The 22,182-nt window shown below is 43.8% G+C and overlaps 1 protein-coding gene across 1 annotated transcript in view; it reads right to left on the bottom strand.

Annotated features, from left to right (window-relative positions):
* Window positions 1-6,320: 6,320 nt before the first annotated feature.
* Window positions 6,321-22,182, bottom strand: part of LOC121916922 (hepatocyte nuclear factor 1-beta-like) — a 59,033-nt gene continuing 43,171 nt past the window's right edge. The window contains 5 exon segments of the mRNA XM_042442483.1: window positions 6,321-8,758; window positions 13,433-13,551; window positions 14,264-14,455; window positions 15,904-16,036; window positions 19,186-19,355. Coding sequence (XP_042298417.1) covers window positions 8,738-8,758; window positions 13,433-13,551; window positions 14,264-14,455; window positions 15,904-16,036; window positions 19,186-19,355 — 635 coding nt within the window. The 3' untranslated portion in view covers window positions 6,321-8,737.

The raw sequence follows: 22,182 nt of genomic DNA, 5'->3' as shown, positions 1-22,182 counted from the left end.
AAGCTTTTAAGGAAGAAGATGGAAATGATTCATGGGTACATAGGGTTAGCAAATATGGATTACGAAGCCGTAACTGCGATGCAGGATTCCAGCCGTTGTTTTTGCATTCATATTTCAGTGTTATTATACACAGGTCTAAGTAATGAATGCCTATGGCTAATTTTATTTTCACTATCGTGGTGTAGTGGTTTGAATGTTGGACTATAACTCTGGTTGGAATCCCGGCTTGGCTATGGAAACCCATTGGGTGACATTGAGCAAGTCACACTCTCTCAGCCTCAGAGGACGGCAATGGCAAACCCGATCTGAAGAAATTTTGCCAAGAAAACCCCAGGATAGGTTTTGCCTTAGGGTCGCCATAAGTCGGAAATGACTTGAAGGCACACAACAACAACAGGGTCACCATTAGATTTCCCGCATGGTAGAATGGGGTTGGACTGGATGGCCCTTGCGGTCTCTTCCAACTCTATGATTCTATGACTTGAAGGCACATAACAACAACAGGGTCACCATAAGTCAGAGGTGACTTGAAACAACAACAGGGTCACCACAAGTCAGAAGTGACTTGAAGGCACACAACAACCACAACAACAACCAGTCTATTTGGGGCATTCCCTGTCAGTTGTGGTTCTTTTTTGCACTGGTTTCAAATGGCAGGAGGCACTGGATGGAAAACGCAGAAAGCAACCAGATCAGGGCTCCTAAAAACTGGAGCAAGGCCTATATGTCCTGATTTTCCCCTTTTAGTTGTTTTGTTTTATACATTGAAATGTCCCAAACCCTTTAACTCTATAAGGAAAGTGTTCTGATCACTCCATATTTCAATTGCCTTGTTCAGTACTTATAACACCTTTGAGACTCACTGAAAGAAAGATGTTGGCAGCAGGAGCTTTCCTAGACTTAAGCCTATTTCTTTTCATAGACTTAAGTCTATTTCTTCAGATGCATTTAGACTGAAGTCTAGGAAAGCTCCTGCTGCCAACTTCTTTCTTTCAGTGAGTCTCAAAGGTGCCACAAGATCTCTCTACGCACTGATAGACTAACATAGCCATATCTTTTAATTCTTGTTCAATGCTCTTCTTGGAGATGAATCCAGAAGGCAGCAGAGCATTTGCAACAACGGAGTATCATCATGGAGCCGTTGGAAGGGAATGGAAGGCTTCTCTGTGACCCAAGTGTTTGCACTGGTCAAATTTTGGAAGGCCCCACAACTGGCCAAGAGAATGTCAAATCCCATCGACGCCAAAATAAACCGTGGGTCCTCCCAGGCTCTCTTGCAATCTGATCTCTACAGATATCAATCCCTAGCTCAGACACAAAAGGGGTTAAGAGTGTGTACAAACACAGAGGACGGGTCTCCAAAAGCGTTCTTCTCAATCCCTCTCAGCATGCCACCTGAAAAAGTGAAGGATCAGCCTAAGCAAACCCAATGGCTGACTTCAAAGGACGGCATCTATTTGCTGTCTGCAAGAGACACACACAATGCCTTTTCTTTCCCCCCCAAATCCAATTCTTCATCAGAAAAGAGCTGTGGTGCCGCGTTTAGCATTTGGAGACGGAGAGGTAGAGATGGAGGAAGCATTTGATGCATCATTCCTTCCATCAACAACAGAACAATACACAGATTAACATGGAAATCATTCCTGCCTACCCAGGGTCACATAGTATATATGCATATATATATATCCTGCTCTCTTCCATGCCAGCATTTTCTGAAGATGCCAAAGCCACAGATGCTGGTGAAACGTCAGGAATGAAGCCCATTGGGTGACCTTTGACAAGTTACACTCTCTCAGCCTCAGGGGAAGGCTATGGCAAACCTCCTCTGAACAAATCTTGCCAAGAAAACCCCATGATAGGTTTGCCTTAGGGCCAGCATAAGTTGGAAATGACTTCAAGGCACACAGCAGCAGCAACAAACAGAATTAAATGTACAGGGGCCTGCTCCAGTTTTCACTCTAGCAACCCTATGCTACTACTGAGCATTATGGAAAGGTTTCAGTGGTCCCTTCGATGTGCCGAAGGAGAATTTCCCTGAAACAAGACCCTTCGGATGGAGACAAACCAGAACGTTTTTATTCCGGAGGCCGAAAATATCAATAGTGCCCTCCAGTGGTGTCCAAAAATGTCAGATAAACCAAACCATTCCGGAGTAGCTGCTTGGTCATTTAACAAATGCAAACAAAACCCCATCAGTGACACCTTTATCACCCAACCCAAATGCACAATATACCTGTTGCAAGCTTTATAACAAATACAAAAGCTTTATAACAAATATAAAAGCGTCGAAAGCTTGCAGCAAGTATATTGTGCATTTCGTTAGGCACAATAAAGGTATCACAGACAAACTAAATGTTTGATGTCATTTTGTTGTTGTTGTGTGCCTTCAAGTCTTTTTTGGCCTGTTAGTTAAGTGATGTTAGTTTAGTTGTTTGTTTGTTAAGTGACACATTTAGTTGTTAGTTAAGTGATGCTAATTTAGCTGTTTGTTAGCTAACTGATGTTAGTTGGGTTGTGCATATTTGTAAATGTTTTATGGGTTGTGTTAATGTTTTTTTTTAACCTTGGAGAATTTAATAAATATATTTTATAACAACAACAACAACAACAACAACAATAATAGAGCAACATCAAGGTTTGCTTTTTGGAATCTATATTTCTGGAATATTTTCAAACCAGTTCACTCCATGGATGAATGCGGAGAGCCAACTGTACATGTGTTTTGGCTTCTTTGCGGCTGGAATTGAAAAGGGGAAGAGATAAGTGATCCAAGACCCATTGGTTCACTTGTGAGTCACAACCTCGACCGGTGGTGCACCAACATAGTGCGTTCCCTTCCATAGAGAAACCAAACCAAACCCATCCCAGAGCTGTGCTATCAATGCCAGCGGTGCTACCAGAGTTGGTAACCTCGCGGTGACCTAGCCGATCTGCCCTCTGATCTCCAAGAGCAAACACTCGAACTGTTGGCAAAGGGGATTTGCCTGTCTCAACAGGTGTGGGTTGGGCCTCACTTTCTACTTTGGGGGGTGATAGAGAGGTCACTTCTTTTCCCACACGCTTCATAAGACACACACACACACCCCATGAACCCACAAGCAGCTGGCATGGTTTTGCACTTCCATTCGGATAGCCATCGAGGAAAAGAAAGGATGATAATTCTTACAGTATTGGCTTGGGTGAGCCATATGGTATTATGATTTCAATTATAGGCCTTCTTATCCTCTGGGGTTTGGATCCAGGACCCCCCTTGGATACCAAAATCCATGGATGCTCAAGTCCCATTAAATACAATGATAAATGGTGATGCTACTCCTTCTTTCGGTGTCTGCATTCATGGCTAGCCTAGTCCCGTTTCTTTTTACGCGGGTTACAAAGCATATACAACGGGCCCTTAGTATCCGCTGGGGTTTCGTTCCACGATCCTTTGCAGATACCAAAATCCATGTATGCTCAAGTCCCATGAAATACAATGGCATCGTAATATGGTGCCCCTTATATAAAAAGGCAAAATCAAGGTTTGCTTATGGGAACTTGTGCGTTTTTCAAGTATTTCCAAGCCGTGAATGCTTGAATCCATGGATTTAAAAAATCCATGGATAAGGAGGGCTCACCATACATCAGGATCCTATATGACCATTGCATGTTGCAGTGGGCTCTTGGTACCAAATCCGTGGATGCTCAAGTCCCATTAAATACAATGGAGCAACAAAATGGTGTCCCTTGTATAAAATGGCAAAATTAAGGTCTGATCGCTTTAAAGAGGGTGATGAAATAGTTTGAGATGTTCTAGACCTTGGCTCAGTCATATATCAGAATGGGGACCATAGTTGAGAGAGAAGAAGAATAGTTTTTTGTGGGGGTTTTCGGGTTCTGGAAGAGTTTATTCCTAATGTTTCGCCAGCATCTGCGTTCTCTGAAGGCGCTGGTGAAATGTCAGGAATAAATAGCCTGAAAACCCCCACAAAAAACTATGGATCCCAGCCACAAACGCCTTTGACTTCACAAAGAAGATGAATGTTTAGATTTGGAAGCGGTATAGTAATGCTATAGTTGCTAAAGAACTGGTTCGGAGAGCCTCAGGTGTAAAGACCTTATGAAGATGCCAGTCTCTTCCAGGATTATTCAAATTGTGAATTTAGATGCTGAATTTAAATATGGACTGCTTTTAAAATGTGTACGACTTCTTTGTCCTTTGAAACTGCTGCATGTGTTAATATGTTTTAATGGACGTTGCTCATTGCTGATTTGCTGTTGTTCTCTGAGGAACATGGGGAGAGATGGGTAAGAAATAATAATAATAATAATAATAATAATAATAATAATAATAATAACAACAACAACAATAGTTTTTTGTGGGTTGTTCGGGAATGCATCCTCTGAAGATGCCGGCCACAGATGCTGGCGAAACGTCAGGAAGAAACTCTTCTAGAACATGGCCACATCGCCCCAAAAACCCACAATGAACTATGGATGCCGGCCATGAAAGCCTTCAACATAATAATAATAATAATAATAATAATAATAATAATAATAATAATAATAATAATAATAATAATAATAATAATATGCATCTGAAGAAGTAGACTGAAGTCTAGGAACAGGGACATAGCCAGGATTTTAGGAAGGGGGGTGTCCAGACTAAGTGCCACCATTATATTGGGACTTGGGTGCGGTGGTGCAGCAGCATGCACCATTCATTTTTCTAATGGAAGGGGGGGTCCGGACCTCAAGAACCCCCCCTTGACTACGTCCCTGCTAGGAAAGCTCATGCTGCCAACTTCTTTCTTTCATTTCATCTCAAAGGTGCTGCAAGATCTCTCTACATACTGACTCCACAGACTAACACGGCTATATCTTTGAATTCAACCTCCCAAAGATATTGCAGCCCAGGGTTAGGTGGAAACAGAAGGATAAATACAGAATTAAATTCAAATACTGTAACTCCTTGAAAAATTTAGCTTGTGTTGTGACGCCATGTGCCAACTTTTCCCACTGCCCTTCTGCCATCCTCACCCAGCTCAGGCCTTGAACAGCAGCCACAGTGCCCACTGTTGTGCAACACCAGGACGATGGGCGTTGGAGTTATACACATTTTAGTGTAATACATGTAACCAGGGGCTGCTGTATTATGTTAGTTTGAACCCGTGAATGATCAACTTGGAGCTGCCCTGTTTTAGGGAAGGCAGAACGCACCAATGGACGATGGCAGGGGAGGTTTAGGGTCATACTAGAGATACATTTATCACTGTGTGTGTGTTTTTTTAACAGACTTTGTGCTCTCTTTAGTGACAAATGACTTATTTATTTATTTAGAGTATTTATCCCCTGCTCTTCAGCCACAAAGGCTTTCAGATCGGCTTACCGTTTCTTTCCCCTCACCAACACACCTTGCATTTAGCGTGCTTTGTTTTCCGATGGAGCAAGGTCCAACCAGACGTTGCGGAGATGTATATTACGTAAGCCTAACCCATTTCCCATCCCACGATGGATTTTCCTTGGGGATATGGAACTCAGCCGTCAGATTTGCAACTAAGCCACGCTTATCTTTCCATGGCCACTCACAAACCATAGCACGCTAAATGCAAGATAGGAAGGTGAGGAAAATCATCCACTACAAAAGGCGTCTTTTACTTGCAAATGCAAAATTTACCACTCTGGTTGCTGCAACCCTCCCTGAGGAAATCCCATAGTGTGATTTAAAAATGGGTGAAGTTTAGGGAATAAACATTCCCTAAAATCAGGATTAACATAGCATATGATCTAGTATGTCCTTCATGGTGCAAGAGGCTTTAGGTTGAGACTTACTCTCACCTCACACAAGATGTAGATGTTGGTTTACAAGACGTTGGAAACAAAGCTGGCAGCAAGATCCCAGACTTCAGAGCTTGGGATTTGCTCTCAAATCTCAGCTCCAGGGATCTTCTATCTCTTCATTTCCAGATTACCAGATTAAGGGACAGTCCTATAAAAGCTGTATGAGAAGGCATTTATTTAACCAAGGATTCTTCTTGTAGGATGCCTATTGGAAACGTCTTCCTTTGGACACAGTTCTTGGAAGTGCAGAAGTCCTCTATGGGCCTTCAAGTCCCTTGTCAATTTACGGCGACCCCATGAATTAAATAGGGTTTTCTGAGGCATGGTCCTTCTTCTCAAACACAAGTTGAGTCTCCCTTATCCAAAATCCAGAAGTGGACTTTGTTCGGATTTGGGATTCTTTGCATATACTTATTGAGAGAGTTGGAGATGGGGTCTAAGTCTAAACATGGCATTCATTTTGGTTTTGTATACACTTCACTATAAACATAACCCAAAGGCAATTTTATACCCAACGTGTTTAATAATTTTGTGCATGAAACAAAGTTTGTGTACGTTCAACCATCGGAAAGCGAAGGGGTCACTATCTCAGCTGCCCATGCAGACAATTTTTGGATTTTGGAGTATTTTGGATTTCAGAATTGCAGATAAGGGTGACTCAACTTGGTTTCGTTGATGGTCTCCCAGCCAAAGCTAAACAGGGCTGACTCTGCTTAGCTTCCAAGATCAGACATGATCTGGTGCCTTTTGCCTCTTTGGACACCCTAAAATTACTGGGAGAGAGGAAGCCATGTTTTATGTAGCGGGATCCAGACAAGGGTTTTAGGCTTGGATCTTGGCTACTAGGCTTGACTTGGGGCAGATACTAGGTCTATATAATGAGTATGCAGAGAGGTCTTGAAGCACCTTTGAGACTCACTGAAAGAAGTTGGCAGCATGAGCTTTCCTAGACTTCAGTCTACTTCCTCCGATGCATTTGAAGAAGTAAACTTAAGCCTATGAAAAATCATGCTTGCAAACTTCTTTCTTTCCATTCGTTTCAAAGGCACTGCAAGACGTCCCTGCATACTGCTTCTCCAGACTAACACGGCTATATCTTTGAATTCCAGGCCTGTATAATGTACATCTGGAGATGAGTAGCTCCTCTTCTACTTCTGAATCCTGAGCCCAGATCATTCAAACCTTCTCCCGTATATCTCCCCCTAGGAAAACAGAATAAGCGTTAGCCCCTTTTCATTTTCCCCCTGTGCTGTGCCTTTTTAGATAGCCCGAAAAACCCACAAGAAATTATGGATGCTGGCCATGAAAGCCTTCGACTTCACATCGTTTTAGATTGCTAAGTCTAAGGGCACCATTGTGGTTTTATGCATATGTTAGCATACTCTCCATCTGTCCCAGTTTGGCTGGGACAGTCCCAGTTATTCCTCTGTCAACCAGCTTTTTCAGATGCTTTTAAAATGAGCCACTTTCTCTCTACTTCTCCCACTTTCCTCTCCAGCTTCTTCTTACTTCAACTGCTACAAACTGATAGGATTCAAAGATATAGCTGTGTTAGTCTATAGGATCAGTATGCAGAGATCTTGTAGCACCTTTGAGACTGACTGAAAGAAAGAAGTTGGCAGGAGCTTTCGTAGACTTCGGTCTACTTTCTCAGGTGCATTTAGTGAAGTCTGTGAACGCTCCTGCTGCCAACTTCTTTCTTTCAGTGAGTCTCAAAGGTGCTACAAGATCTCTCTGTATATTGATTCTACAGCTTTCCTAACTACTTTTAGCTTGCAAAGAGTTAACCGTGTTAGTCTTTGGAAAGGGAGGGGGATGAAAGAATCAAGCAGCACCTTTCAGACTGATTTATTTTAGCATGAGCTTTCATGCATGTCAGTCCACTCCTGATCTGGATGCGAAATGTGAATCTGAGGAAGAGAGTTGATCCCATTATTCCCCTCTCCTTTCTTTTTTAACTAGTTTTAAAAGACTACAGAGGTACCAGGATTTGGCTAAAGTTAGAGGAAATTGGAAAGGGATGGCTTATATATTTTATGAAGGACTACCCCTTTATTTCTAGTAGCTGATGCTTTATTTCCTAGCCTTGATTTTGATGCCCAGAATGGTAAAAAAAACACTAAGGCCATCCCTGTTTTTCCCCAAACCATCCTTGGATAGTTTTGTGTTCTTCTTTCTCATGAAAGGCCAAACTCAAAATCAAGGCACATTGCAAATGTACAAAACCAACAAAAGGAAGGCTTAATAAGAGATTGCATGTTGCTATGTACAAACGTGGAACATTGCACTTAATTTCTTTATACATGCATTGGACAATGTTAATTTTCTTTAATATAAATCTCTTTCAGTAGGCCGCGGAGAAGGCGAGGGAAGAGCCAAGGAAATTGAGTTTCTCTATATACATTTCGGACGGCTCAGTTCGATGGCCCCTCTTTTTCAACCTGAAGTAACAGCCCCAGTTTTTCTCTCTCTTTCTCCAATTCATTCTGGCAGAGGAATGCAACTTTATAAATATGATTGATCTTCTGCTTTGCACGCTCTCCAAGCTCCTTCTCAGTCCGGTCACCATTTTGTTCTTTCGTCTCTCTCTCTCTCGCAAGAAACCAATGCCCCCGGGAAGGCCAATACTTTCAAAATCCTGAAGACAAAAAGCCTTGGTAAATACTGTGGGGAAAGTGCTGCCTCGGAGGAGCAGGCCCACGCAGACACAATTTTTTGCTCCTGTGGCAACAGGTCTCCGAAAGCTGTTGTCTTTGACCCTCTCTCTGGGTTGAGTTGTCTGGTGTGAACGATGCCGGACAATCTCACCACTGTGGTCAACCCGCCTGGCCCCAAGACTCCACCATCGGTTACTGGCAGGATGAGGTCAAAAATGCCATTTCTAGTTTGTAGAAGCAAGGAAGCGGTGTGTGGAGCGGTATCACCAAGCTTGTAGTGGACACTGGGGGGAAAAAGATCAGGGTGGGGGAAGAAATGGGACCAAAGGGTTAGATGTTTTATGGGAGGAAGGTAACAGCACCAGGCACTTGGCACTTGGGAATGATATCTAGGGAAGGGCAACTAAAGTATTGAAAGGTCTGGAAACCATGCCCTACAAGAAGAGACTTAGGGAGCTGGGTATGTTTCACCTGGTGAAGAGATGGTTACGAGGTGATATGATAGCCCTGTTTTAGTATTTGAAAGGGTGCCATGTTGAGGACGGAGCAAGCTTGTTTTCTGCTGCTGCAGAGAACAGGACACGGAGCAATGGATGGAAGCTACAAGAAAAGAGATTTCACCTCAACATTAGGAGGAACTTCCTGACAGTAAGAGCTTTTTAACAGTGAAACACACTCACCCTATATCTGTGCATTTCATTTTTCTGCCCTAAGTGCAGTACCTTACATTTCTCCCTGTTGAAGTTCATTTTGTTAGCTTTGGTCCAGCTTTCTAGTCTATTCAGGTCATTTTGAATTTTGGTCCTGTCCTCTGGGGTATTAGCTATTCCTCCTAATTTGGTATCATCTGCACATTTGATAAGTATGCTCCCAATTCTGTCATCCAGGTCATTGATAAAGATGTTGAATAACACTGGCCCCAGGACAGAGCCCTGTGGGACCCCACTGGTCACTTTTCTCCAGGATGAAAAGGAGCCATTGTTGAGCACCCTTTGGGTTCGTCCGGTCAACCAGTTACAAATCCATGTAACAGTTCCTTTGTCTAGCCCACATTTTACAAGCTTGTTTGCAAGAATGTCATGGGAAACCTTGTCAAAGGCCTTACTGAAATCAAGATATACTATATCCACAGCATTCCCTTCATCTACCAAGCTGGTCATTTTATCCAAAAAGGAGATCACATTAGCCTGGCATGACCTTTTCTATGGCATTCCTTTCTAGATGTTCACAGACTCTCTGTTTAATGATCTGCTCCAGAATCTTTCCTGGTATTGATGTCAGACTAACTGAACGATAATTGTTGGGATCCTCTTTTTTCCCCTTTTTGAAGATGGGGACAACGTTTGCCCTCCGCCAGTCTGCTGGGATCTCTCCTGTTCTCCAGGAGTTTTCAAAGATTATTGCCAATGGCTCCGATATTACATTTGCCAGTTCTTTTAATACCCTTGGATGGAGTTCATCTGGTCCTGGAGACTTAAATTCATTTAAATTAACCAGGTGTTCCTCTACTATCTCTTTACTTATTCTGTACTGAAATGCCCCTATCCTGTCCTCTGCTCCATTATCCTCAGGTTGAGCACTCTTTGCCTTTTCTGAGAAGACGAAGGCAAAGAAGGTGTTGAGTAATTCTGCCTTTTCTCTTTCCTCTCTACCATCTTCTTTACCATTTCCTTCTTCTTCCTTTTGCTGCGGACATACCCCAAAAAGCCCTTTTCTTAACCTCTCTAGTAAGCCTGAGACTTAGCAACAGACTTAGCAAGACCTGTTGCTAAGATTTAAAACAGCTAGCGGTTATGCCCTTCACCAGCTCTCATTTAAGGCAGATGGAGATTCTCCGTTCATTGCAGACCCTTCTTAGAAGGCCTGGCATGGCTGAGCAGCAAGTAGCATCTTGCTAAACTGTGATTAAGAGCTGGTTTCCTGAATCAGGGCGGGCTTGTTTCAACAGGCAAGCATCAAAGTCAACTGGAGGGCAAAAGGGAGCCATCCATCAAGGGCAAAGTTAGGGTTGAGCACATGGCAGATGAATCGATAGGGCTTTTCGAAGGAAATGGTCTTCCCCCAGGAGCATGGACATGCCTGGCTGCTTTGACTGATGGAAATTGGGAGGTGAGCATTTCCCTCCCTCCTTGCCTTGCTCTCTGCAAAGGATGGGAACCCGACAGCCTAGAGAACAGTGTTTCACCTGCAGATTCATGGAGATGAATGCTTCTCTGCAAGTCCCACAAGCTCAGGTGGTTATCCTAAAAGACAACATGCTCAAGAAACCACATGCAGGATGGTGGAAACCAGGTTGACTTATGATGACCCAATGTGAACCTATCACGGGGGTTTCTTGGGTCGAGAGTTTGTGACTCACCCAAGATCACCTAGTGGGTAGGGTATTGAACTCTGCTCTCTTATGCATCTGAGGAAGTAGACTGAAGTCTAGGAGAGCTCATGGGGCCAACTTCTTTATTTCAATTAGTCTCAAAGGTGCTACAAGATCTTTCTGCATTCTGATCTCCAGAGTCGTAGTCCAATGCTCAGACCACTCTGATTTAAACCAGCAGTTCCCAAGCTTTGGTCTCCCAGATGTTTCAGACTTCAGTTCCCAGAATTCCTGATTGTTGGTCAAACTAGTTCTGGTAGTTGAAGTCCAAAAACATCTGGAGGACCCATGTTTGGGAACCACTGGTTTAAACCAAATGATTTTGTTTGTTTGTTTGTTTGTTTTAAAAAGAAACCATTCCTGGTTTCCGTTTTAATTTATTTTTATTTTTTTTACATCTGACTCTTATTACTATTTTCTAACCATCTCACTGGGAAAAACAATGACTGTCTGAATTAAACATTTTTAACTTTAATAGTTAATTGGCAGTCGTTCGTTGAGGAACCAGCATCCAGTGTCAGTTGCTTCTTTTTAATCTCTTTCTTTTATAGGGCAAGAAATGCGATTCATAATCAAATCCTTCCATGAATGTGAGTTCAACCAAAACAAACCCACAGAATTCCTTGGAGATCTTTAAACAGAGGCTGGATTGCCATCTGTCGGGGATACTTTGATTGAGAGCTCCTGCATGGCAGAATGGGGTTGGACTGCATGGCCCTTGTGATCTCTATGATTCTATGACTTTGGGTGCACCTGCACTGTAGAAACAATGCTGTCTGACACCACTTAAACTGCCATGGCTCCATCCAACAAAATCCTGGGATCTGTAGTTCGGTGACGCATCAAGATTCTTTGGCAGAGATAGCTAAAGACTTTGCAAAATGGCAAACCCCAGGTTTCCACAAGATGGAGTCTGGAATGTGGAGTGCATTTCAAGCACTTAAAGTGGTGTCAGACTTCATTCTTTCTACAGTGCAGATGCACCCTTTGAAGAGTTCCATCAAGAACACTTTCTCACACAATGAGTGAAGCATGGCAGGGAGTTAGACTGGATGACCCTTGGGAATCTCTTCCAAATCTATGATACTATGAAACCTACTGATTCGATGCCCCCAGTGCTCATGCCAATCCAGCTTTTCAATGCCCACAGACGTCACCCCATCTGCTCCACAACCTTTGAGTGCCCACACCAGGAAACATTGGTTCAGTCTGAAACTCCAAAGTCTCATTCCACACATTCTTGAATCTGGCCCCATTATTCCATTAGTCTAGCAGACCAAGGTGGGTATTTTAAAAAAAAAACCCACAGAAAGAGCAAATACTTATCTGTTGAGAAGTTCAAGGTTTTCTCTCCTAGCTATCTCCCAATCGATAGAGGCCGCATATTTCCCACAGCCTCCAAAGCTAACTTTGAAAAATGGGGAGGGGTAGCGAGAGAGAAGGAAAAGAAGCCCTTTTGTGTGCCCTGGAACCATTTTTCATGGCAAAAAGTCAGCCCGGGCAGATCTGTAGGTATAAAAAGATCCATCGCATTTCTTTCTTGGCACCGTTTCCCTTCCATAAAGTGGAGAGGTTTAAGCGCCACTTTGCTTTTATAGCCTTTCGCTCCTGTCTGGCTTGTCTCCTTTTGCATGAGACAAATCCGAGACACACACACAAACACAAGACCAGGATCACTGTTTCTGTGACTTTTTTTAGCATAACACCCGTGCACCTTTTTTGGAGATAGTGTAGTGGTTTGCATGCTGGAGTAGGACATGGGGAATTGTCATCGCTGTGTGCCTTCAAGTCGTTTCTGACTTATGGCAATCTGAAGGCGAAGCTATCATGGGGTTTTCTTGGCAAATTTCTGTAGAGGGGGTTTGCCATGCCATCCTCTGAGGATGAGAGAGTGTGACTTGCTTAGGATCACGCAGTGGGTTTCTATGGCTGAGTCGGGATTCAAACTCTAGTCTCCAGAGTCAATGCGCAATGCTCAAACCACTATGTCATGCTGGCTCTCAGGACACTTTTCCAGGTCTGGTGTGGCTGCTGGGCAAGTAGGGAAAGAAGGTGACTTGCTTTCCTGCCCGGCCAGCAGACCCACTAGCAGTCACAGCTGATGGATAACAGAGGTGCCCTGGCTGGCAGAACAGTGAGATGGATGGGCTGACCCATTCTGAAGTGCTCCTTGGTGTGGTCCGCACCCCCTGCAATGACATAGTGATGCCCATGCAGCTCAGGGCCACACTTTCCCCAACCTGACTTAGAGCTCCATTGTGTGCTGTGTGCCTTCAAGTCATTTCCAACTTATGGTGACTATAAGGTAACCCTCTCATGGGGTTTTCTTAGCAAGATTGGTTCAGAGGAGGTTTGCCATTGCCTTCCCCTGAGGTTGAGAGTGTGTGGCATGCCTAAGGTCACTCAATGGGTTTCATGGCAGAGCTGGGAATCGAACTCTGGTCTCCAGAGAGGGACTACAACACTCACACCACTACACCACTGGGTCTGAGCCAACCATTTCTGCACACTGGCAGTTTGGAATCCACGGCATAGTTTTTGATGAGCCGCTTCCCCAAAGAATATGCATATATAAGTCCTCCGTTACCTGTTTACTGGAAGACATATTGGTTAATGAACTGATGCTGCTGGCATCCGTAACCACCATGGCCGAAGGGAACCGGGACGTGTGGGAATACTGAGGGGGTTCCTGCTTGTGCGCGTACACTGTGGAGCACAAGAAACAAAAGAAAAGACATCCAAACGATTACATTTCTGGTGCCTGAAGCCTGGCAGGAAATGCCATCACCGCCCTCTCAAGGTACATGGTAGCCCAAGGCCCCAATCAAGGTATTTTGGCACATGAAGGAGAACATCCCACAAGCCCATAAAATTTTCTGTGGGTTGGATTCAGACTTAGTCATACCCAGTGTTCCCATTATGCTTTGACTAATGTGCAACCCACTGGTTTCCAAAAAAGGTCTGCTCTGAGTATGACTAAGGCTGCATTTGCACCGCAGAAATTGTGCAGCTTGACACTGCTTGAATTATAATCCTATTGAATCCTGGGATTTGTAGTTTGTGGTGGCCCCAGAACACTCTGACAAAAAAAGTTAAATAGCTCTAGTCAAATAACTCCCAGGATATGATTCTATAGCACATTAAACTGCATTAATTCAGCAGTGTAGCAGCAGCCTGAGTTCAAAGTGCAATAGTAGTTTGCAATCAATTAGCAAAACGGAGAGGAGGAGGTGAAATCTTGCCCTTCCCAGTAAACTCAGGGAAAAGCAAACTGCAGCATCTCCTGTGGGTTTTTTTCCTCATCATTAACTTGTGCCAGTTTTCATCTGGTAAAAGGGTAAAGGTAAAAGGGTATACCCTCCACACCATGCACACTACCCTCACTGTCTTGCAACAAAGACCCAGCGACGACCCTTACTATGTGAATTCTGCAGCTGTGTGACTGTAGCCATGAAGGGCTGCTGGGCCATAGGGTTGGGCGACTGTTGGATGAGGGATTGCTGGTGAGGGCTGTGCAGCTGCTGGGAGAACTGGACGGGTTGCAGGGCTGCCAGGCTGCTGGCCACGCTGTTGATGACGGGCACCGTCTGCGCTTGGGAACTGTTTAAGCCTGGAGGAGAAAGACAAGAAGGGACATATTAGAGCAAGGATGGTAGGGAACCCTTCAGATCTCAGCCCTACATTTCATGGCAGAGAAGTTCTATGGGGTGGGTGGGCAAAACGGTAGGACCACAACTGCCACCATACAGTATTTCTGTTCTTACTACTCACGCTGCAGAAATAATGCAGTTTGGCACTGCCATAACTGCCATGATTCCATGCTATGGAATCCTGGAATTTGTAATTTGTCGCGGCATCAGAGCTCTCCAACAGAGAAGGTGAAATATCTACCAAACTACCAATTCAGAATTCCATAGCATGGAGCCATGGCAGTTAAAGCGGTGTCAAACTGCATTATTTCTGCAGTGCGGATGAGCCTCGGTCACTCAGTCCTGGGACATTTCAATGTTTTACAATGCACCTGTATGACAAGTGGGAAACTACCAAACAATGGCACCATGGGGAAGGAAACATGGCGATCTGGAAAGGCTGTGGGACCTAAGTACCCCGAATTATAGGCCTTTGGGGAACTGAATGAGGTCCTGTATGGCCCACAGCAACCCCATAACTCTCCATACAAAGTACTTAACTACTCTCAGAACTTGGAAGCTGTGTCTCTTTATGAAACAAAACAGTTTCCTTACAACTGGCTTCTATCGGCTGCTATAGCGCTGGATAATTTCCCAATGCTTATAAATTATTAGTAAATTGATAAATTATTAAATTATTAGTAAATTAGTAAATTATTAGTATTTTTTTTTAATTCAAAAGTGTATTAATTGCATTTCCAGAGAGGTGAACAATGTCTTGAAGCTCAATTGGCTAAAAAAATAATAAGTAGATAGGTCAAGAACTTTAGAGCAGAGGCATAGCTGGGGGAAGATGTTTTGTTGGATTTTGGCTCCCAGAATCCACTGTCCATGCTGATTTGATGATTCTGGAAGTTGTAAACCAAAAAAGATGTAGTATAGTGGGCCCTTGATATCTGCTGGGGTTTGGTTCCAGGAACTGCAATGGATAGCAAAATCCATGGATGCTCAAGTTTCATTGGATACAGTGGCATAGTAAAACTGTGTCCCTTACAATAAAATGGCCAAACCAAGGCTTGCTTTTTGGAATTTATATATTTTTAAAATATTTATCCTTGGATACTTGAATCTCTGGATAAAGACTCCATGCACATGGAGGGCTGACTTTACTTCCACGTTCTGTGGGAACCTTGGCCCTTGAGCTGTTTTAGATTTCAACTTTCAGAAACGTCAGACAGCCTTGGGACAAAGTATATAGTCCTCCCTTTTCTTGTCTTTCTCGGGTCGCCTTGCGTCCAACTTTAAAGTGTGATCTCCTTGGGGCAGAGCTCTATGTTCTTGAACTCTGTAGTTCCACATACACTGATACATACACACGAATAAATGAACGATCAAGTAGATATACAACAATACAACAAAATGTACTCACTTTGTGTGATAGCCATGACTCCCGACAAGGGCGCCATGATGAGGTTCTGGGACTGTTGTGGATTGTGATGGGAGAAACTGTGGATATTGGTGAGAGTGCTGACCGGGGGGAGCCCACCTCCAGAAACTGTAATCTGCCAAGAAAAGGAGGAATGGGAAATTCAAAGTTTTCAGAGAGATGGCACATTTGCCAATATTTCACAAATGAAAATGGAGACTCATATGGCCAAGCAACATCAGAGTGTGGTCATGATGGCTAAAGTTATGAATGAGGAAGAATGCATAAAGCAGGAGAGGCTGCAGCAGTTTGCTTTTGCCTGAACCGACTGGGAAGGACAAGATTGCACTTCCTCCTCTCCGATCTTAATTAAAAACTACTTTTCTACTTGAAACTGAGGATTCCTCTACACCAGCAGGAAACTCCATAGCAGCTGAGTTGTGGGCATGCCACGTTCCTCAGGATTTGAAAGCAATGTGGGGGTTTTCTCCAAAAATGTGGAGGAAAAAGAACACCTTTTTAGTCTACATTCACCTGGAAAATCTGCATCGGCGGCAAGGACACGGCTGGAAATACTCTGCACTATAGGACATGTGGAGAAGCCTGTGTGGTATAGTATTTTGTGTTGGATCACAACTCTGGAGACTCTGGGCAAGTCACACACTCTGAACAAATCTTGCCAAGAAAACCCCATGATAGCTTCGCCTTAGGGTCACCATAAAGTCAGAAACAACTTGAAGGCACACCACAAGAACATAGAATCATAGAATCATAGAGTTGGAAGAGACCGCAAGGGCCATCCAGTCCAACCCCCTGCCATGCAGGAAATCCAGATCAAAGCATCCCCGACAGATGCCTCCGTTTGAAGACCTCCAAGGAGGGAGACTCCACTACGCTCCTAGGAAGTGTGTTCCACTGTCGAACAGCCCTTACTGTCAGGAAATTCTTCCTAATGTTGAGCTGGAATCTCTTTTCCTGCAGCTTGCATCCATTGCTCCAGGTCCTAGTCTCTGGAGCAGCAGAAAACAAGCTTGCTCTCTCCTCAATATGACATCCCTTCAAATAGTTAAACAGGGCTATCATATCACCTCTTAACCTTCTTTTCTCCAGGCTAAACATACCCAGCTCCCTAAGGCGTTCCTCATAGGGCTTCATGGTTTCCAGACCCTTCACCATTTTAGTCGCCCTCCTTTGGACACACTCCAGTTTCTCAATGTCCTTTTTGAATTGTGGCGCCCAGAACTGGACACAATATTCCAGGTGGGGCCTGACCAGAGCAGAACAATAGGACATGTGTTTGTTATAGGATTGCCCTTTTCTTCCTGGTTGCGCCGATCTTGCCATGGTGAATGTGGCATTACTAGAGTCGCTACGGACCAGAAAATGGAACTGCAGTTACGGAGTGAGTATAGAGTTTCCTTCTGGTGCAAACTCCTCCGCTTGCAGCAGTTGAAGTAAGGTGATGAGAAAGGGGGAAAGTGGAAGGAGGAGAGAAAAACTGGGACATTTTAGAAGGAGCAAAAAAGTGGGATGGCAAAGGATTAATAGGAACTCCTGACAAGTCAGGACAGTTGGAGATGGTTGCGCAAGCAAGATATGTTAGAAGGTGGCATCATGGAGTTGGAAGAGAGACCTGTGTGCCATGTAGAAATGTCCGGTGCCCCCTAACCAATCTGATGCCTCCCAACATAGCTGCCATTACCAGTCATTTTCTAACATTCACAGTTGAGGTTCAGATATTCCTTTCTCTCCCGTGCAACCCTTTGCCTTTTCTTCCACGACTTGGTCTACTATCTATCTACTCCTGTTCTTTGTTTGGCCTTTCCCAGTTCTCAGTGGCAGAAGAGGGAGGGTGAATATTCCAGAAATTCATCTGGTGGGGTTATTTTTCTTGGCTTAGCTTGACTGATTCATGTCACACTGAGTGGTTTTTATAGTCTCCTTCTCTCTCTCGGCTGGGAATGCATAGTTCTTTTCTGAGACTGCCTGCCCTTCCATCCAGAAAGTCGTTTTCTGACCACCTTACAGGAATTACTAAGAACTACCGTGCCAGGTATTTTCTCCCCCTGCAGTGCAAGTCTTTGGAGGGCTGTTCTTTCATAAGAGAAACTTAGGACCCAAACAGACAGGCCAAAATAAAGCTGCTTTAGGTCACTGTGGAAGTATGCTGTTTAAATGATGCATGCATCCTAAAAGGCCAGAAACCACACCAAAGCCATGCTCCAGTCCTAAGCACTGGAGCACAGCTCTGGAGCAACTTCTGGCCTCTTAAGATGAGTGTGTCATTTAAACAGAATACCTCCAAAGTGACCTGAAGCAGCTTTATTTTGGCCTGTCTGTTCAGGCCCATCGATAGGGATTTTGAGAGAAGTTAAAGGAATTTTAACAAAGGATCGGCAAAAGATCTCAGGAGTGGGAAGAGATCACACCTCTCTATACTTCTAACAGATTTCTCCCTTTTCCCCTTTCATTTGCCATTTGGACCACTAGTATTCCTTTCTCTCACTAGGGCTGAATCCATATTGCAGAAATAATGTTGTTTGACACCACTTTATCTGCCATGGCTCCATGCTAGGGACTTCTGGGATTTGTACTTTTGTGAGCTGTTTAGCCTTCTCTGTCAGAGAGCTCTGGTGCCACAACAAACTACAAATCCCAGGATTTCATAGCATGGAGCCATGGCACTTAAAGCAGTATCAGACTGCATTATTTCACCAATGTGGATGCAGTCTGGTCCGCTGGAGCGTCAGTGGGACTTTATACAATGAAACTATTATCATTCTGGTTAAGATTCGTAGGCTTGAATGCAGATGTTTCCAAAAAGTGAAAGAGAGAAAGGGATCGCGGGAGTGGGCAAAAAGAAATGCAAGTCCTCTGAAGACTGAAAGTGGGCCCCAGGGTTGTGTGTTTGTGTGAGCGTGTGGGCGTTTTACAAAATTCAGCAGGAATGCCATTGGCGGGAAAAAGCAAACAGCCATCCACCCATCCTTCCAATTTAGGAGGCCTTCGATCAATACATTGAAAATGGCTCTGTGTCACATTTATTGGCGTGTTTCAAAGCCTACTGCTAGGTAAGGTAAGAGTGTTAGCCTTTGTTGGATAGTCTTGGGATATCTTCCTTCCCATTCCAACAAATGCTTCATTGTTTCATACAGGGCTTGTGCAAAAAGAGAGAGGGAAAGAGAAGTGTTTTACTATATATATATATGAAAGTCTTGTTTGCATTGCCTGGTAGGCCATCTTATCTTATCAGCACCTGAGATACAATAGGCCAGGTGTGCTCACCATTTTACCATCCGGCGAGAGCAGGCTGTGGCCGTGGCTCGGGTCCAAACCGGCTGGAGACCCTTGCTGGAGAATAGCCTGGCTGGTTGTCACCATAGAGCTGTTCCCATGATGACTAATGGCCGAGGACGACGTGACTTCATTGCTCCCGGGCTGGCTGTAGCGCACTCCTAGGGAGACGGTGAAAAACAGCCTTAATTTTGTACTACATGCATATCTTTTCCATTTATCAAGGAGTAGCACACACATTCCACCTCCTTCCTGGAATACTTTTATCCTTGAAAGTACCCTGAATTAGGCTGAGAGATAGTGACTTTCTGATTAGTTCAGTCCATTTGCACATCTCATTCAATTGTTTCCAACAGCAGCCAAGAGCGTGCAAAGAAGCCACAAAGCAGGGCATAATGGCAACAGCCCTTTTGTGTGGCTGTCGTCTGCATCAATGAATATATCCGGAAGGAGAGTTTGGGGAAAGTGATCCTTTTTATTGCAAATCCCAGAATCCACTAAGGATGCTGGGAGTCATGACCTTCAGAATGTTATTTTCTCAAACTCAGTAGGAAATTCCACATTCCATTTGTCTTACCTGGGTTTGTTGTTCTTGTTGTTGTTGTTGTTGTGTGACCCTAAGGGATTTTCTTGGCTAGATTTGTTCAGAGGAGGTATGCCATTGCCTTCCCCTGAGGCTGAGAGTATGTGACTTGCCCAAGGTCACCCAGTGGGTTTCATGGCCGAGCGGGGAATCGAACCCTGGTCTCCAGAGTCATAGTCCAGTGCTCAAACCACTACACTATGCTGGCTCTCTTACAGTTGAATACTGTATCCTAAAGGCACCTTAGCTTCCAAAATCAGATGGGATCTAGTGCGTTTAAGATATCTGGGCTGAAAGAGAGCCAGTGTGATATAGTGTTTTGAGCATTGGACTATGACTCTGGAGACTAGGGTTACCACTTGGATAGGAGTTCTGGTTAGTATACTTGTTGCTCCATATTCGCTAGGGTTGGCGGCACAAGACCCCATGCATATGGAAAAACCGCAAATAACAAAAACACCATGTTTTTACCTGGGATGACACATCTCTAGGAATCTCTAGGTCCTCCAGTGCAACTGTGTGGTCTATGTCTGATAGACACTGACCACAGAACAGCACTGGAGGAGCTACAAATGCCTAGTAGAGTATCCTCTCTAGTAATCTCTAGGTCTTTCAGTGTAACTTTTAGTTAAAGTTGACCATAGAGTTGCACTGGAGGACCTAGAGATTCCTAGAGAGAACATAGTAATCAAATTTGTGAATAATCAAATCTGCAAATATGGAGGGATGAGTGTACTTGGATAGGAGATCACCAATGAAGACCAGGCACTATAGGATACATTTCAGAGGAAGGAATTGGTAAAACCACCTCCGAGGATTCCTTGGCTAAGAAAATCCTATTCAATTCATGGGGTCGCCATAAGTTGATAGGCTACTTGAATACATACACACTTTTGGTTGTCCGACTCACAGGGCAATTCAGATGCTGTGCTCCCAAGAGCTTTCTCTGAACACTGAAGGAGAAAGCCATGTTCTCCGATGTTTTTGTGTCCGCACACTTCTTTCAACGTCAGCAAGGAAGCAGCTCCTCACAGTGGGACAGTGAGCAAACAGCATGAACCAACTACTTTGGAAAGACAGTACATAAAACCAACAAAAGCCAAGGGCCCAGCTCCAAAGATACCTTGTTCTATACTGTATTTGCAAATATTCCAAAATCCAAAAAGGAAACAAAACATTACTGTCTATTTTTTGGCTGTGGTTTCCGAATCTTCAGTTGCACCACTGTGGCATCCAGTACTAGGCAAAAAATTGACATCCATACAGGCTGAGTCTCCCTCATCCAAAATGCTTGGGACCAGAAGTGTTTTGGAGTTTGGATTTTTGGGGGAATCTTTGCAAGTACAGAAAGATATCTTGGCAATGGGACCCAAGCCTAAACATGGAATTCATTTATGGTTTGTATATACTTAATACCCATAGCCCAAAGGTAATTTTATATACGTCATATTTTCAAACACTTAGTGCATGAGACAAAGTTTGTGTACATTCAACCATCAGACAGAAAAGGAGTCACTATCTCAGCCATCATGACAATTTTGGATTCTGGAGTATTTTGGATTTCAGAAGTCCAAATAAAGGAAACTCAGCCTGTATAATATTCATCTTTCCTTTTTCAAAACACTTCAATCCATGAAGTTGTAATGACCAATTTGGCGTTGTGCTGAAAATGCTCCGTTTTGATCCTCCAGCTATTTTGGCAAAGTCAGTGTGGTAGATCTTTTTAAACCGATGCCCTTTTAAATTGCTATTAAATTCAATTGAGTTGTAATACTTCAGTTTTGTTTTTAAATCACATATTACTATAATAATGTTTGCAGTTTTCGTTGCTGTTGTGTGCCCTCAAGTCATTTCCAATGTATGGTAATGCTAAGGTTTCTTGGCAAGATTTGTTCAGAGGGGGTTTGCCTATGCCTCCCTCTGAGGCTGAGAGAGTGTGCCTTGCCCAAGGTCACCCAGTGGGTTTCCGTGGCTGAAAGGGATTCGAACCCTGGTCTCCAGAGTCACAGTCCAACACTCAAACCACTGCAGCACTGCGTTGTCGGTTTTATCTGCGTCTTTTCAGTCAATCTTGTTGTGAGCTGCCCTGAGTCTCAGTCTTGTGCGAAAGGCCAGATGGAAATCAAATCAAATAGATAAAATGCTTAAAACAAAAAGCAAAACGACAGCCCGCCACTTCCCTTTTAACTGATTTCTCTTCTTGCAAAACACCAATGATTGAATGTACTTATCTGTGAACCAAAGGAAGGAATAATGCATCTCTGCAGATGCTATGACTCTGTCACTCCTAGCTTTGTTTACTTTGAGGTATGTTGGCTAGGGATGATGGAAATTCCAGTCCAACATCATCTGGAGAACTACAATTTCCCCATAGAATCCTTCTGACCAACCAATGGGTTTCTTGC

This window comes from Sceloporus undulatus, chromosome 11 (assembly GCF_019175285.1).
Source record: "Sceloporus undulatus isolate JIND9_A2432 ecotype Alabama chromosome 11, SceUnd_v1.1, whole genome shotgun sequence".
Lineage (NCBI taxonomy): Eukaryota > Metazoa > Chordata > Lepidosauria > Squamata > Phrynosomatidae > Sceloporus > Sceloporus undulatus.
This window is presented reverse-complemented; position numbering and strand designations above follow the sequence as displayed.